The 17945-nt window shown below is 40.6% G+C and overlaps 2 protein-coding genes across 3 annotated transcripts; both read right to left on the bottom strand.

The window, feature by feature from the left end:
- Nucleotides 1-228: 228 nt before the first annotated feature.
- On the bottom strand, nt 229-3916 carry LOC118810669 (ladderlectin-like). Of its 2 annotated transcripts, none has more exons than XM_036574622.1 (10): nt 3853-3916; nt 2914-2984; nt 2716-2763; nt 2332-2379; nt 2200-2241; nt 1736-1780; nt 1519-1610; nt 1097-1222; nt 578-677; nt 229-480 (listed from the first exon to the last, which is right to left on the bottom strand). In XM_036574622.1, the coding sequence occupies exons 2-10, from the start codon at nt 2969-2971 to the stop codon at nt 410-412; spliced, it is 630 nt and encodes a 209-aa protein (XP_036430515.1). In that variant the 5' UTR covers nt 2972-2984; nt 3853-3916; the 3' UTR covers nt 229-409. The 2 variants fall into 2 exon arrangements, with proteins under 2 accessions (XP_036430515.1, XP_036430516.1); XM_036574623.1 differs by having other exon boundaries at nt 2332-2376.
- Nucleotides 3917-8326: 4410 nt separating this feature from the next.
- LOC118810671 (ladderlectin-like) lies at nt 8327-17308 on the bottom strand. Its single transcript, XM_036574624.1, has 8 exons — nt 17183-17308; nt 16549-16644; nt 16267-16314; nt 15812-15859; nt 15624-15715; nt 9343-9468; nt 9162-9261; nt 8327-8670 (listed from the first exon to the last, which is right to left on the bottom strand). Exons 2-8 carry the CDS (start codon nt 16607-16609, stop codon nt 8603-8605), a joined length of 543 nt encoding a protein of 180 aa, XP_036430517.1. The 5' UTR covers nt 16610-16644; nt 17183-17308; the 3' UTR covers nt 8327-8602.
- Between the last annotated feature and the right edge of the window lie 637 nt (nt 17309-17945).

The raw sequence follows: 17945 nt of genomic DNA, 5'->3' as shown, positions 1-17945 counted from the left end.
TCAAATAATTCCCCAGGAAAAGAATTAATGCCAAGGCCAAAAGCGTTTAACTTTTCAAAGTAAGATGTCTTGACAGACGCAGACCTGTTTTGAGGAGGTCTGTTCTCTACACGTTCTGTTCTGTCTTTCCTCATTTATGTGCTGAATGATTGTTCTTTGTTAATCATTATCAGTAAGCTCATGAGTGATCCATACATGAACACATTGCAATAAATGATCACAGTTTCATTCAATTTATATTTTTTATTTTTTATGATAACATAAACACATCAGTCAACCAAATATTCTCAGAACAAATGCAAAACTATACATACATTAGTACTTTTCATGTTGACATATAGTAAGTCTATTTACAGTTAGGGGTCAAATGATATTCCTTCATTTTGATGGAAATGTACATATGTGATCTTCAGCAGGTTGTAGGGGTCACAGAACAGAAAAAGGCATATCGACTTCCACAGTTTGTGTTTGCCCAGCCAGCTGAAAAGAGAGAGAGAGAGAATTTAGAAAACACGTTTCATCTGAATGAAAGCAGACAGCAGTGCAAATGGGTGTTAAACTGATAAATTAAAGTTACCAGTGGATCTCATGTAGGCGCAGGGGTAGCTGGACACGCTGCTCAGTGACTGCCAGTTAGTGTAGAAGAATCCTGCCCTGTCAATCCACATCCATGTGCTCTGGATAAAACACAATTCACACAGTTACTAGAGGACTTCACAGGAATGTCTTAAGTCAGCTGTAATTCAACAGTAATTATTCATTAAAGTATGTGCTATTGAAAACAATTAGTACAATGTGCGAGGAGTTAAATAATTGGACTTAAAAAATCTCATTGGTACCTGTTGTATGGCTTTACACAATAATCTTAAAATGATAATGATTTCATTTTTGAAAAAACATTTTTGTTTGTGTGCATGTTCAAACTAAACTCATTTAATAAGTGGTCATTTATCATGTTTATGAGCTCATTCAGGGTGGTTTTAGGAGTTAGAGGGGAATCTGTGGTCTTCCATGCGTATTGCCAGTGCACGTTTTAAATGTGTAAAGTGAGAAGGGAAATGTAAAGTCAGTTGTCATCACTTTATGAACATATTACCTGAAAGTTGTAAGCACCAATCCAAGCAGTTGAAATACCAGCGATTGTAAGCAAACTCTGGAGGAAGTTATATTCATCAGGATTCCGCACAGAAGCCAGACTAGCCTGGTTATTCACACAGTGGCTCTGGAGAGAGAGAAAGTACATGAATGAAATGAAGAAAAAAAACAGACAACATGACAGAATGGTATGTTTTTTAATAATGTTGACTCTCAATATCAAACTCTTTTCATTCCACAAAAGATATGCACCCCTAAAAATTTGTACTGGAGTAGAGAATAATGTGTGGTTATGAAAAAATAGAGGAAGAAAATTCCTGTGTCACACCCCTGCCATTGCTACTGGCACTCCGAGCACAGAACAACCGCCAGTTATGATTGTGTTTGTAAGAGAAATTTTGGCAAGTGAAGGCAGATATTTACCTCAGCACTAAGCCATGTCATTGTTGTCTTCACAAGCAGAAAACAGCGTGATCCGTGTCTAAACCAGCCAGGTGGACAGAGCACTGCCCGATCTTTGCACAAAAAGACAAGATGCAGCTCTGTTTTAACCACAGTAATTTGGATTTAACAGAAACTTATCACTTAGAAATGCTTTCACCAAAATGAAACGTTTTATTGACTTGGTCATTGAAATTACCTGCAATCAAGTTCACTGGTCCACTGTCTTGTCTCTCATCATCAGCTGTAAAGAGAAATGATCTTGATCTTAAGTTTCATTCTGAAATGCTGTATATCCATTCGTAATAATCTGGGATATAATGAGTTTTTGAAAGGAATAACAGCTGATGTTAATGGAAAACACATTTTTATTTCTCTGAAGAAGGTGGTAATATTCCTAATATAGCACTGATATTTCTGGCAGGTATAAAGACCACTCCTAACAACATATATCATGAAAAAAGAACATTTTCAAATTTAGTATTAGTTTGTAATGTAGATTGTTTACAGTTGTTGAAATGATGACAAAGACTGCACTACAAGATGACAAAGACTACAAGAAGCAATGTAGGTTGTCTTTTTAATGAACAAGTGCAGTTTACTTAATGGAGTAATACAATGCCATTTTTAACTATTGCATTTATTTGCAGAAGTATGACTGACCTGCAGCAACCAGCTCCTCAACACTCAGTTCACCAGCTTCCCCTGTAGAAATAAACCAAAGAATGAACATTGTTTAAAAGACTACTTTAGCTTTTTAAAAATTTAATTGAGCTTTTTAAATTGTATACATACCTCCTAGAGAGAGATCTTCCACTCCATTTTCAGCCTTTAGACTTTCTACTAAGAAATATTATTGTAAGGTCAGGACAGCCACAATGTACTTAACCCCTTAAAATCCCAGGCTTATTCAGTAACTACAGGGACTTCTGTGTAAACTGGCTAAACTATTCTTAGGTTATAAAAGTGTGTAAGAAAACGTTTTAAGGCCATTTAAGAGGTTAACCTCCACATCCTGCATGTGTGAAAAAATAATGTTGCTGTATAATATAGAAATAGGACAAAATTAGAGGTTTACCCATTAAATAGTGTGGTACTAGTCCAGGAGATTTTGTTTTAGTAGACAAGTAAAATTCTTTATATCCCTTTATATCCCAAACTTTAATGATGGGCACTAACCTGGAATTTCATTCAAATTCTGCTCACGTTCAGCCACAACTGCTCCCTCTGGAGAAATGACAAGCATTTCTCAGTAATCTTATAAATTTAACTTACACTCACTCTGTATGTATCATTAATTACTGCAAGCTGCAGCTGACCAGCCATGGTTTGTTTTTTTCTGACTATAAATGCCATATTTTGTCATAAGTCTCTTACCTGTGGTCTGCAGAACAAAGGCAGCACACAGCAGCACAGATACAATCCAGATCTTCATGATGATGACTGAACTAAAGGTGAATAGGGATGAGGAACAAAGTCATGTTTTCCCCAAAGTGATCCAGTATCAAACAGCTGTAGTTCAACAACCCTATTCCCTGCCTCTCTTTGTGATCTGAGTAGGTGGACACTTCATTAATGAATGTGGAACATAGCAAAGGTAGATGTACACTACTTTTTAAAAAGTCAACAATACTGTGTATTTTAGCCCTCAGTCCACACTTAAAGAGGAATTTTGATTTTTCAAAATGTATTTCTACATAATTAAATGGTTGAGATGTATACAAAGTCACTTAGAGTGGTTTGATGCAAAAAAGGTGCACTGTAGAGAAAGTATTCTGATTTTTTTTTTTTTACAGTGGTGGAGATCAGGAATCTTTACAATGCAAATATAGCTGTTTATTGTTTATTATCTAACATAACATTTGTTGTCTTCTAAGTTTTCTATTCAATGCTGATGATGGTAAATAGTGGTAAATCTGAAAAGATACGTTTTCTCTGGGGACCTTTTTGACTTACAGCACCCTGCTTGTATTACTTCACCATAATGTGATTTAAAAAAAAGGCTTCAGGCCAAAATCGTATCTCAAAACAAAAGTAAAACAATGTTTCAGGTATCAGCCATTTTCTTTCTGCGATGCAGCTTTTAGAGCCATTTATTACTCTGGGATTCTGGTTCCTCAACACCACTTTAAAGCATTCCGACTCAGAAAGTTTCTTTACAATGGAGCATTTCACATCAAACCACCCTGAATGACTCTGTTCAAATTTTAACAATTTAATTATGCAGATGTTTTGAAAGATCAATGGAATTCCTCTTTAATGTAGACTTAGAAAAACAAATTTCTGTGTCAGTGAAGAAAAAGAAGAACTTCTTACCTGCAGCCTTATTGGTAGTTGTCAGGTTGTATCTCTGTGGTAGGTTAAGTGTAATCTGATGAGATGGCTTTGCAGTGTGCCTTATATACCACACTGTCCCTATTTTACGCTCTCTGTACCAGGAAACAGTCAACGATTATGATTAGATAACAAGCAAATGATAAAACATTTCTGTTTTCTTGTATATTACATGCTTATTTAGGTATAATAATTAACACTAACTTAACCAGCCAAGTGTTGCACACGAACTGTCACCTGCACGTGGGGAGCAAAACGTGTGTGTATGCAGTTTAGTTGTCTCAGGAAAAATAATTCTCCACAAAATTTTATTCTATCGCTAGTTCTGTCAGTGCTAATGATTGCAAATCAGTTTTACTCTGCATCCTCTGAACTGTTCTGTTTTTTAACAGGAAGTGTTTGTTTTTTTAACATACTGCTTTATAACATTTCAATTCTCAGTGCAGATGGACATATATTGTATGTAATGTATGTAGTGTGATGTATTATTTAATTATTAATCTGTTGTATGCATGTGAAAACGTGACTGAAATGATTTGAAATCGCTCCTTATTTAATTGTTTATGATGACTTGCATCTAAATCAGTGGCCATGCACACTTATGTGCTTTGTAAATACTGGGAGACATACAGCACTGACATCAGTCACTCTGCTGTGTTCAGTTTATGACTTACATGTCCGCTCTCTTTGTAGTTTATATCTGTAATAAGGAAATGGATAAGCGTTTTGTTTTTACCCTTCACTCTCACTGTGAAAACACCCTTAATGACTTCTCATCAACGATTAAATCAGCCCGGGCACCATCATGTTTTCGGAAGACTGATTACATAGTTGTATGTGGGGGTGGGGGGTGTGGGGGTGGCATGCTTACCACTTACTATATGCAGTGCTAATTTATTAGTGCTTCATGTTAGTATTTATTTATTTTTAACCAGAGAGATGAAGCTAGGAGCAGTTCAGTTTTGTTAACTTATTTTCCATTATTTTACTGGTTAATGCTTTTTATCCTTTATGTTTTTGATACATCCAGGACTACTGGGTGTATAAATCTCACATATGGTTGGAATGAAAATATCATTTATAGATATCTTATGTGATATTACACTAATCTAGGGGGTGGAAAGGTGTAGGAGGTGCTTTACTAATCTATGTTTGTCATTTTCTTTGACTGGGTGGATGGCAGCCATTTCCTAATACCCCTCTGCTCTTTTTATGATAAAGTCAGTGTTTTAACCTATACATACATACATACATACATCATCTAAACCGTTTATCCTTCTGGGTCACGGTGGGGTGCTGGAGCCTATCCCAGCTGTCATTGGGCGCAAGGCAGGAGGATTTTAACCTGATTGACTAAAATCATTTTTGTCGATTCAGCACTTTTTATGCAAATATTTAATGCAGATGAGTTAAATCTGCAGGATATTTACCAAAAATGTCATTGTTGCTGAATTGGTCATCTTGTGAACCCAGCATCTCTAAACTAAACACTTTCTATCAAAGCATGTGATTGTGTGATACATTACATTCATTACAGCAGCCCAGCCTGCATGACAGTGGAACGTGACAGTGTGATTTGTGCCCCCTTATTTAATGAACAAATTAATGATCAATCAAGGTTAATGACCTATATTTCCATCATAAAACAATAAAATATCTCTTTCACATCCACCTTTGTGCTTGTAGGCATCTTAAATAAAAGTTCTACATGACCACATCAAATTATTTCAAAGTAATGTGTTTAAAAAAGTATTATTTATATTTTCAATATTAGTACTAGAGAAAACACATGACAAATTGATGTTTAATTAACTGGATAAACATGGGGAAATATTTATTTTTAGAAAGAGAACAGAACACTCATGTTTTTCACAGTTGCTGATTGTTAAATAACACTAGTACCAGTTCTCCCTCAATCATGCTCACTTTAGATCTTCCCCGAGTAATCCATCTTATTAGGCAGCTGGCGGAACAGGATAAAGATGAGAATTCAGTGTAGTGTGATGGCCCAGTACTGTAATTCTGAGTTCTGTATAAGTGGCAAAGCAGGCTAGGAGTGTTGAACAGAGAGCTGTCAATCAAGCTGCTCATTTGCCATGCCCATATAGTTCTCAGGTGTGTCTGATCAGCGTTTTGTAAGCTGTGTTTTATCATACTTGTGTCTTATATTTTTTATTCCAGCTTTGCTGGATGTTCAATTACCGTAAAAGTTTATGTATCATACAAACATTTTTACTATTCCACTCTGTAATGGATGTCTGCCTCGCAGCACCAAGCTCTGGTTTAAACCTCTGTACTCTGCGTGTCTGTAGCATAGACTGAATGAGTAAACATGTACCAAGTGTGCCCTTTGAATAATGTTCCAATGACCAATTAATGACCAACACGCATCACCATACTCCTCTACTATTGATGTAAACTTGGTGGTCCTAATAGTGGGTCACGCATTCGTAAGCATTTCCAAACCAATCATAAGGCTGACATCTCTTGCCCCGCCCACACAAAACAGTTTCAGAGTCAGAAAAACTTGGCGAGCTAAAGCTAACCTTGGATAACCAAAAGCTAGTCAGACCATCTGGCTGTAAAGATCTGTTGCCCGTTCTTTCGTTTATCCATACACGGACATTGTTCGTTCACGTGTTCCTTCACCCACCCGTTTGTTCGTCCGTCCGTCTGCACATCTGTTCGTCTGTGACTTTTTTCATCCAGTTTCCATCACATTAAAATTGAATGATTTGTATAAGTTTCGGAGCAGGCTAGGAGTGTTGAACAGAGAGCTGTCAATCAAGCTGCTCATTAGCCACGCCCACACAGTTCTCAGATTGGGTCTGGTCAGCGTTTTTAAGTCGTATTTTTGTCTGTATCATATTTATGTCTTATATTTTTATTCAAGCTTTGCTGGATGTCTAATTCATTAACTTAGTATCCTGCAAACATTTTTATTTTACTTTATTACTTTTACAAACATTTTTACTATTTTACAGCTCATTTTGCAGCACAGTATAAGGTTTATTTGTGATATTGTGTCTTTTTCATTTGGTTCAGTTGTTTTCACACTGTAAAGGCTAAAGTGTACCACGTGGGGGTTCGGTTACTGGTCAGAAATTATGCAGGCATGTAAACGTTCTGTTACTCTTACATTTGCCAACATCAAAATAGAAAATTGAAGCACTTCATGTGTTTCACAAACAAAGCAATAACAGTAAACTTTACTTGGCATCTGTTTCTTTATGAATGGTTTACCAGTTAGAATGTAACCAATCATGTCGCTGATACTGATCTCTTTGCTATTTTGATTTTAAAAAGCAAAATGTGTAAACAGGCAGATCACAGGATAACTATCTCAGGATAATTGTCTTGAGATATATGGTGAAACTTGAGTGTTCCCTACTCCACCCTGTAGATGGCACCAATATGCCATTCATGCAGCATTCACTGTTCAGTATTATCTCCGCAAGCCCACTGTCCATTTTTCAGTGTGCTGAAAGTTGTGTATCCGTGACTAAAACTATTCTAATAAAAATTGCCCACTATAGCGCTTTATTTTAAACTTGGATGTTTTAGTTCTCACCAACAGATATTGTTATATTATATCACAGCACCATTAGACACTTTTTAAAACACACCAGACTGTTTCAGAGGTGTTTACTGAACCACAAACTTCAATGTCAGTTTTAACCAGAACACTCCAAACTAGGGGTGCAGGGCTGGGATGAAGTGAAAATGCTGCCTGAAAAGCATTATATTGTCATTCTGGCAATATAACACCCTTACATTTTCCTGAGAACAGTACGCCTCATTCACCAACCGTTCTTAAGAAGAAATTTCTCTTTAAAACCCACTTATGCAGTTTTCACGAAGATTCTGTCAGTCACCAATGTTTTCCCATTTAGGATTTGTTCTTAGTTAAGAGTAGAATCTACACACACTCAAGAGCACAAAGGTGTGAACAATTCTGCAGTTTAAGAACGCACCATGAATTTGACATAGACTTTTTCTTAGGACTTTCTCAAGAACAAGTGAAAGAAAAAACTAGACAGATATTGGTGAATGAGGGTCATTATCTTTAGATAAATATCCCCAAAAACCTGTCTTCAGAAAATTATATCAAGAAGACACATCAAGATTTATCTCAATAAAGAATTATCTCAATATAATCTGTCATTTTTCAGACAAGTGTTTTTTTTGCCCATTATAAAAAATCCATATCCTTTATTTTTTAACCCTGTGTCCAGATGTCCTTTTGCAGGCAGCTCCTCTCACTTAGCACAAGCTCACTCAGGCTTTACTGTTTACTGAAATGCCTCGCCCCCCCAGGTGAAATGGACATTTTGACAGGTTTTGCTAATGCAGTTTAGGGAGAGCAGATATTTTCTTTTTGATGTAAGCATCCTGAACTTGGCAAAAAGTGGTGTGGCATCACCCCAGTACTTTAAAAAGCAAAACACATGAATGCTTTTAGGGGTTCAGTGCATACTGAAGAAATGTATTAAAAACAAAGACTATCCAAGCACAAAGTATTAAAATATTGACATTAACACAAACATAGCCGTAATTATTAATGCAGTTCAGAATTGCATGACATTGTTCTGTGTTATCTGAGAAAATACATCAGATATTGTTGTAAATCTTAAAGCAACATTTAGGTCTTCTGTCACAGTAACATATGGGAAGAAACCATTGGTGAATTTATTGTAACTCATTAAAAATTTTCATTTTTAGTGTAGGTTGTTTAGCACTGTGGGATCCTGACACAGAAAAATGCCAGTGTGGCTGCACATTTCGTGTTTACCCATCCAGCTGTAAAAAGAGAAAAAAAGATTTGTATTAAAAGTCTGATCCCTGTTTCGTACTGTATGAATTCCTGCTACAGTAGTTATAAAATATAACAGACATAAATATGATCAAGAGGTCCAAAACAAGTTAGTAGCAAACAAGAATAGAACCCAGTCATCATGTATAACACTCATTATCATAACCTTTAATGGTGTGGCAACATTTATTGACCAACTGTACTAAAATGCATAAATGGTGAAAATAAAAAGTGACAATTTTCTTGATTGCAGTAACAACATCATTTGGGATAACAAATTCCAAATGAAATTGTTTATAACTGTTTTCACCTCATATAAAGGCAATAGTACCATTATTAATATATAATAACTTTATTGTGAAATCATTATAAAAAGTTATTTTGAGTCTTTTATTAACATCATAAGACCTCACATGTTTCAGTAATACATCTGAAGCAGGTAACCCAAAGTGTTGCTTTTACAGCTGATGGTTCTTACCTTGTGTCTGCAGGTAAGCGCAGGGGTTGCTGGACACGCTGCTCAGTGACTGCCAGTTACTGTAGTAGAATCCTGCCCTGTCGATCCACATCCATGTGTTCTGGAGAGAAAAGACTGTGTTACACTAAAGCCAGTATTACAGCTGCATGTGCAGTTAAACACTAACTTCATAAATCATCACCTGGAAGTTGAAGGCACCAATCCATGCAGATGTCTGGCCTCCGAGGTCAGCCAGATTCTGCAGGAACTGATACTCAGCTGGACTCTGGACAGACGCTAGACTACCCTGCTGACTGACACAGTGGCTCTGGAGAGAGAGAGAGAGAGAGAGAGAGAGAGAGAGAGAGAGAGAGAGAGAGAGAGAGAGAGAGAGAGAGAGAGAGAGAGAGAGAGACTTGACTTTTGATGGTCCTTTATTGAACCAGCATTTTTTTTAAAAACAGTCATCCGTCACAAAGTGTCATCTTAGACTATATTGAAATAAATGAATTGATTAAATAAAAATAAGACAAACACTGTATAAATAGATAAAAACAAGAAAACAAATAAAACCCAGTCCGGCTCATCTGAGCTCAGGAGCGAAGCAGAGCTCACCCTCGCACACTGAGCACACGGCCCCACCACAGCACCACATCGCCTCAAAGGCCTCCACATCACATACGCTCTTATAATAATTAAAATCAATTAAAATCCTTGATCTCACCAGCCTAGAGAGAATCCTTGTGGCCTCACAGTCAGTACCATGCGCCACCTTGTTCTTACGGCTGATATATATCGCCATTTTCGCCGTCCCAAGAATGAAGTTGATCAGTTGGCATTTGGATTTCTCTCTTCTGACGTACTTAAAACCAAGGATAAAAGTCTGGAGTGTAAAAGTCACATTAAGAGACCTAAAAACAGTCTTTAAAACTTCAAACAAAGAGCAAAGCCTAAAACAGTCCATAAAAGCATGAAACACAGTTTCTCTCTGGGGACAAAAAGGACACTGTGGTAAAATCTCAGGATTTAAAACAGAAATAAAAGCGTTGACTGAGACAATACCATGTAAAATCCTCCACTGCAGGTCAGCTACTTTTTTAGTCAATGGTGGTTTATACAGTGCTCTCCACTCCGGCTTCACATCATCACTCAGATTAAAAACATCACGCCACGGTGTGTCGGTTCTACTGTGCAGTCTTTTCTTATTCAGTACCTTCACACAGGCTCTGTACAGCAGCTTACCAGACACTGTCCCCAAGTTCATTCTGGACTCCCCCATCACACTCCAGAAGGGGGACCTTCACAGTCCTGTAGGTCCGGCGTGATAGTGATGTCCGGGAATGGGTCATGCTCCGTAGGACTGACCACCCCTGCACTGTAGGCCCTCACCTGCTCGCGTTCCTCAGGAGAGAGAGCTGTCCTCCAGCCCTCGAGCAGCTGAGCCACAACTCGCAGAGATCTCATCCCCAGCCTCGCAGCCACGTCCTCCACCCGAGTGAGATCTGGTCCGGCGACGTCCACCAGCCGGCGTAGGGTTGTGACTCCTGATGACAACAAGACTCTAGTCAGTGCAGGGGTGATCGTGCCCGCCAAGTCCAGTCGTGTGCCGTTGAAAAGAGGCTCCTCCAACAGCCAGTGCAAAGCGGAGCCAGCCTGTTTATTCACATTAAAAAAGTTCCAGATTTTAAAAAGTCCTCGATAAAAAACAGGCAACCCAGCAATGTCCAGTGTTTTGGTGCTCATTAAAAACAATGCTCTGTCCAACCCCAGACCACCTATTGTGTGTAATATTTTGCATGATACCGCCCTCCAAACCAGCTCACTGGGACCAGCAAGAAGTCTCTGGATGAACTGGAGTCGGAAGGCAGCGGCCCTGCTAGCCAAGTGGACGAGTCCTTGTCCCCCTTCCTCTTTTGGCAGATGTAGAACTCCCTGCGGAATCCAGTGCAGTCGATCCCAGAAGAAGTCCACTAGCACGGCTTGCAAGTTCGCCAGCAGATTCGGTGGGGGGTCCACGCAGGCCAGTTTATGCCAGAGCGATGATGCAGCGAGGTTGTTGATAACAAGCACCCTTCCCCGATAGGACATCTGGGGGACTAACCATTTCCACTTACTGAGGCGTCCTTTAATCTTTTCCACCATGCCATCCCAGTTCTGTGCACTACAGATACTGTCCCCCAGATACACCCCCAAATATTTAAAACCACCCCTTCTCCACATCAACCCATCTGGAAGCGCGGGTTCCCCACCATCCCAATCACCAACTAAAACTGCTTCACTTTTGGTCCAGTTTACTTTTGCAGACGATAAAACCCTAAAATCATTTAAAATTCCAGCTAAAACATCCACATCAGTCTGGGTACTTGCTATCACAACAAGGTCGTCTGCATATGCTGAGACACACAGTGGAGCAAAACAGCCAGGTATAAACAAACCGGAGATGCAGTCTCTCAGTTTGCACAACAGAGGTTCAATAGCTAGAGAGTACAGCATGCCAGACAGAGCACAGCCCTGCCTAATACCTCTGTGCACTTTAAAAGGAGCACATAAACCACCATTAACTTTGAGTACACTCTCAATGTCACTGTACAAAACCTTGATCATGGCTATAAAACCTGGGTTGAAACCAAAGTTCTCCAGAACTTTCCACAGATAGCCGTGTTCAACCCGGTCAAATGCCTTTTCCTGATCCAAAAAAATGAGACCAGTCTTTAAGCCCAATAGTCTGGAGACTTCCAAAACATCACGAATTAGATATACATTGTCAAAAATTGACCTTCCAGGCACACAGTACGTCTGGTCAAGGTGAACCACCTGCTCCATCACCTTCCCCAGTCTCGAGGCTAACGTTTTTGAGAGCAGCTTACAGTCAGTGCACAACAGAGAGACGGGGCGCCAGTTCTTCAGTGCAGCTAGGTCCCCCTTCTTGGGTAGCAGGGTTAGAACGGCCCTCCGACAGCTCAGCGGAAGCTTCCCTTCCCTTATGCTGTTCTGGAGGACATCCAGCACATCCTGCCCCAACACTGACCAAAACGCTTTATAAAATTCAACAGGGAGACCGTCAATACCTGGCGCCCGACCATTCTCCATGCCCTGGAGAGCCTCATACAGCTCCCCCAGAGAGATATCGGCATCCAGCACTGCAGCAGACTCTCGCGTGAGCTGGCTGAGGTCACGGAAGAATCCCTCCTCCACCTCTCGTGCCTCTGCCCACTCGCTCTCGTACAGCTTTGAGAAAAAGCTGATTGTCTGCTGACGAATTTCAGAAGGCTCAGATAAGAGATCCCCTGATTCTGTACGCACAGCATGCATAAACCTTTTCTGTCCATTTCTGCACTCGAGACCAAAGAAGAACTTTGAAGGAGCATCCATTTCCGACACGCACTGGAAACGTGAGCGGACCAGCGCCCCCTGTGCTGTTATGCCTAAAAGGTCAGCCAATGCAGTCTTTTTAGTTTTCAGAGCTTCAATATGCCCCCGATTTCCTGTGGCCTCTGCTAAACCCTGGAGCGCCACTATTTCAGTCTCCAGAGCTTTGAGAGATCTGGCTATGTCCCTTGTGACATTGAGAGTGTACTGCTGACAGAATACTTTAATTTGTATTTTAGCTATGTCCCACCACTGCTGCAGGGAGCTAAAAGATGTTTTCATTGAGCTAAAAACATCCCAAAAAAAAGTAAAAGACTCTCTAAAATTGGCATCCTCTAAAAGCGCAGTGTTAAAATGCCAGTATGCTGAAAAACCAACTGGGGAGATAAGACAGCGTGTAAAAGCAGAAAGTTGATACCTAAAACCATAAAATCGATCCAGCCTTGCCAATGAGAGTGTGTTATCTCTTGAATGTGCCCAGGTATACTGTCTCTGCCCTCCATGGAAGTTCCTCCAGACATCACACAGGTCATGGGCCTCCAGCATCCCACACAATCTCTTACGGGACGCAGCATGCGGTTCCATATGGTTCCTGTCCATGCTGTCTGCTGTACAGTTAAAATCCCCTCCCAGTATTAAAAACTCATCAGGACCACAACCTGCAATTACAGTGTCCAGAGTATCCAAAAAGGACATCCTGTCCATCCCCCCAGTTGGGGCATAAACACAAATAAAAACAAAAACAGTGTTCTCAAAACACGCTGTCACTTTTAAAAGTGTGCCATTTAAAACTTCATCCACTGAATAAGAATAAGGAGTAAAACTCTGTGATAAAAGAACAGCCACCCCACCACTAAAAGAAGAGTTATGACTTAAAAAGGCAAGCCCCTCCCACTCTTTAGCCCAGTCTGCAGTGTTACTGACGTCACTATGCGTTTCCTGTACAAATATAACATCAAGTCTCTTCTGTTTCACCAACTCATATAGCTTTGCCCTTTTACCACAGTCTCTCGCCCCATTAATGTTCAGACTCGCCACTCTGACATCACCCATTAAAAAATAAAATAGATAAAAAACACTAAAAACAGAGGCCATTCTGAACCAGGGAGGGCAGGAAGTGTCAGACCTCATCCTCAGTGCTCACTTTATTCAGTCTGGTCAGAATCTTCTTCAGCCTGTAGACTTCTAAAGCGGTGAAGGACCCTTCCCTCCTAAAATGCCTGACATCATGAATGAACTGTGAACTGTTTGGGAAATGCTCCTCAACACGGACTCCCTTTTGGCCTTTAGTGACCCGCAAGAACTTTCTTATATCGTCAACTTTATAGAGCACAGCCATGTTCTCTTCCTGCGAGCACACCGACCAGCCCGAGTCAGACAGAGAGCCTTCGCTCTCAGACTCCACCTCATTCACCGCACTGCTGTCTGTTTTGGCCTGTTTAGTGCCCTTCCCTCGGTTCCGCTTCTTTCTTTTATTAGGAACTTTAAAAACAGTCTCCACTTCCATTTCCACCTCCACTGTAGCCTCCACTGCTGTACCAGCTAGACTGATCTCAGTACCGCTGTCCCTTACCTGGTTATCTTGCTCCCCCGGGTCAGGAATCCCCCGCTCCTGCTCCTCACCACCAGGCTCGTCCACAGCGGGCTCCTCCGCGGTTAGCGCCGCCGGGAAAGGCTCGTCCGCGGTCGGCGCAACCCCAGCAGACATTTCCGAGGCTGGCACGGCCGCAGCCGGCTCTTCCCCCGCAGGCGCCGCAGCCGCCGGGTCCCGCGCAGCCGGCCGAGCAGCAGCCGCAGGGGGGACGGCCACCGCGGGCTCAGCCGCGGCAGGCCCCGGCCGCTCCGCGCTCCCGGCATCATTCGCGTTAGCACCGAGTTTTTCAGGGCAGGCTCGGACGAGATGTCCGGTCTGGCCGCACCTGAAGCACTTCATGTTGGTGTCAGACGACACAAACACCGTGTACTCGAACCCCTCCACTCTGAACTTCAGCACCAGGTCCAGCTCGTCCTCACCATCTCTCAGCACCATGAAAACCAACCTCCTGAACGACACCAGGTGCTTCACCAGGGGCGATTTACAGCCGAGGGGGATCTTTTTAATGGGGGAGACAAGTTTTCCAAATCGGGACAGCTCCTGAGCGATCAGCTCGTCAGAGATAAACGGGGGGACGTTGGACAGAATGATCTTTTTGGAGGGAGTACTGAGGGGCAGAACAGACACGAACTGATCATTAATCACGAGTCCACTCTGCACCAACTCGTTGGCTTTGTCCACAGTGGACAGGAACATCACCACAGCACTATTCATACGCGAAGCAGACACAACATTATTGTACCCGACGACGCTCCCCGCCGCCAAACAGCACTCCTCCACACTCGCGCGGCACTCCACCTTAACACCATGCCGGCGAGACAGGCTTTCATACAGCCTGGGGCTTTGGGACGCCATGCTCCCAGCAAAACGCCGGTAACAGACGCCCCGCACACACCCCACCACACCTCACTCACACACACACACACACACTCACACACAAACTCACTCAAACAAACTACAGATACAGACGGACAACGACGCAACAACAGAGAAAAGAAGTTTGGCAAAACGCCAACCACGCTCACCGCGCTCCGCTCACTCTACCGCTCACACCCACGCATGCGCAGAGAGAGAGAGGTGTATGCAGTGAAACTCCCCTCTGATAATATAAACCTGCCTGCCTATCAAGTGCATTAAACCACAGAGTAATCTGACAGAGGAGGGAGAGGTTTAACAAAGGTGGAAAAGAGAGAGGGAAATGTAGATATATGTATATAGAGAGAAACATATTCATTTTGTATTATGTCAAAAACAGCATAATCAAAACTCAACTAATGAACCATATTCTTCTGATGAATCAAATAAACACACACACACCTGAGTACTAAGTACACTGTATTTATTGTGGCGTTTAAAGCCTTTTCCTTCATGTTTTGTACACTCAGCTAATCAGGATCTCTCATTGAATTATATTTAGACTTTTATTTTTTCCTCCAGTCAACTCTGTGGTGAAACTGAACCAGATGCAGATCTATCACTGCACTCATGGAGGCTGGAACTGAGACTACAACACACTTTACCTCTGCGTTGAGCCAGGACATTCGAGACTTGACCAGCAGAAAACAGCGGGAGCCGTGCCTGAACCAACCAGCAGGACACTGGACAAAAGTAGCTGTGAAAGACAGTATAATCATTGTTAAGCATTACACATTGTTAGGAAACCACAGGTTATCAGAGAACTTTGAAGGACAGAGTCATTTTCCATTACCTATATCTGCAACCTCAGCTGTGTTCTCAACTACAGGCTCAAACTCAGCTAGGAGAAAAGTACAACTGTTAGTATGTGTGTAAGCATGTTCACTTAAACACAAAGTAATGTTTACAGCTCAGAGTTGAAAATATTTAAATAATAATTATAAATTCTGATTTTATTTATTGTTTTATTCTACCTGTTCTACTTATTAAGCACATAGATCTACTTTGCGTTTGTGCATATATACAGATGTTATTCCTTAATCTTGGTACAGCAGTAATGCACATCAAAGACATTTTAATACATGCTATAGGGGCATAATTTTCTAAAGTAAAAATACAGTGTCTCAAGCTTTACATTTAAAAATAGACGTTAACTCATTACTAAAATCTCAGACATAAAAAAGAGAGGACAGACTGCTTGAATCACTGTTGCTTGAAAAATCAATACAGTGAAGTCCAGAAACAAACCTGGAGCAGGGTCCGGTTGCTGGTCATTAACAGGCTCAACAGCTTCATCTACATCAAGAGAGAGGATAAATCAGAAGCAATGGTGCTATGAGTTTCTTCTGTTGTAGCACTCATCCTTAGTCACATACAAATGGGGCCACAACACTATATTTCATGATTTTCTTGCTGCTGATCACAAACTGGTGCTTTGAATCAGGGCTTTTGGATCAGAGAAGACACTGAACATGGTGTTATATTATAAAAACATTCTATGAGTTGGTTTAAATGTGAAGTGATACTCACCAACTGGAGCTCCGTAACTAAAGCTGACACAAAAAAGACACAGCAGAACCAAAGTGTTCATGGTGATGGTGATGCTGATGAAGAAGGCAGTCTTGTCTGAAAGAGAAAAGAAAGAAAGAAAAAGGTAAGTTGAGATTATTGCTCAGTTTGTTTTCTCAGTCATGCATAATTCACAACATAACAAACAGAGCAACAGTGACTGAAACCTTTCCTAAATCTGCTACAGAGACTCCAGACTCTTTTTATTTGTACTGAATTAGTAAGTAAATATGATGTCAAATATATTACTTTGCATAAGACTCTGCAACCTAGTATCAGAAAGAGAACTAAAAAAAAAACAGTTGGAGTAAATCAGGTTAAAGACTTTAACACCTTAAATGGTCATGGCTCGCTGACGGCCGCAAAGTCTTATTACACACTTCTATAACCTAATAATACATCAGACAGTTTGCATTGAAGTCCTTGTAGCTGCGGAATAATAAGCCATAGTATATAATAAGCCTGGGATTTAAAGGGGTTAAAGACACAAAAGAGTCAGTAAAAAGATGAAAGGTAATATCACATATAAAGTTGAAAAACGAAAAGCAGATAATAAAACTTAAAACTGAAAAGAAAAGAAATAATGAACACTGACATGTGAATCAACCTGTGAGTCTTGCAGATCTGTGCTGACAGTTTGAGATGTGCAGAGTTTTATACTCTCTAAACCCCCATAATATCCAGGAAACACTTTCACTTTTATTTTTTGGGTCATTGATCAGGTAAATCTGCTGACTAAGAGACATCATCATATCATATCATTTATCATTATCATATCATGCCCCACAGTATTATCACTTCATTCACCCAACCTGCTAGATTGTGACCATCATAAAAAAGTCTTCCTTAGACCTAAATTGGCACTTATGTTCACAGTTTACTGAAAATGTGATGATGTAAAACCTGACATAATCGTTGATGAGAAGTAATAAAGATGTTCACCTGTGAAACTGATGTTGTGAAAGACTTCATCCATTTTCTCATTACGGGAATGAACTACAGGGAAAAGAGGCACATAAGTCATAAGTAAAACACAATAGCAGAGTGACTGGAGTCAACACTGTAATTCTATCTGTATTCTCAAACCACGTTAGAGCACAGACACTGAAGTCGAGTCCGATGTTATGATATGGATATATGGAACACATATAATTAATGCCAAATAAACCAAATAAGTTTGTAGTGGTATTTCCAGAAAAACACAGCCGTTTTAAACAAATTGTCCATGTACTGAATTCCTGATGCTTCTAGTTTCTTTATCTAGTGTTTCCCCATATCTTAAAATAATCAACAACAATTCAGGAAAGTTCATGTGTTACATCTACAGTACAGTATGAAGAACATTCAGTAGCAGAAAA

This window comes from Colossoma macropomum, unplaced genomic scaffold, assembly GCF_904425465.1.
Source record: "Colossoma macropomum unplaced genomic scaffold, Colossoma_macropomum, whole genome shotgun sequence".
Classification (NCBI taxonomy): domain Eukaryota; kingdom Metazoa; phylum Chordata; class Actinopteri; order Characiformes; family Serrasalmidae; genus Colossoma; species Colossoma macropomum.
Note: the sequence above shows the minus strand (reverse complement) of the source record. Positions and strands in the feature narration are given on the sequence as shown.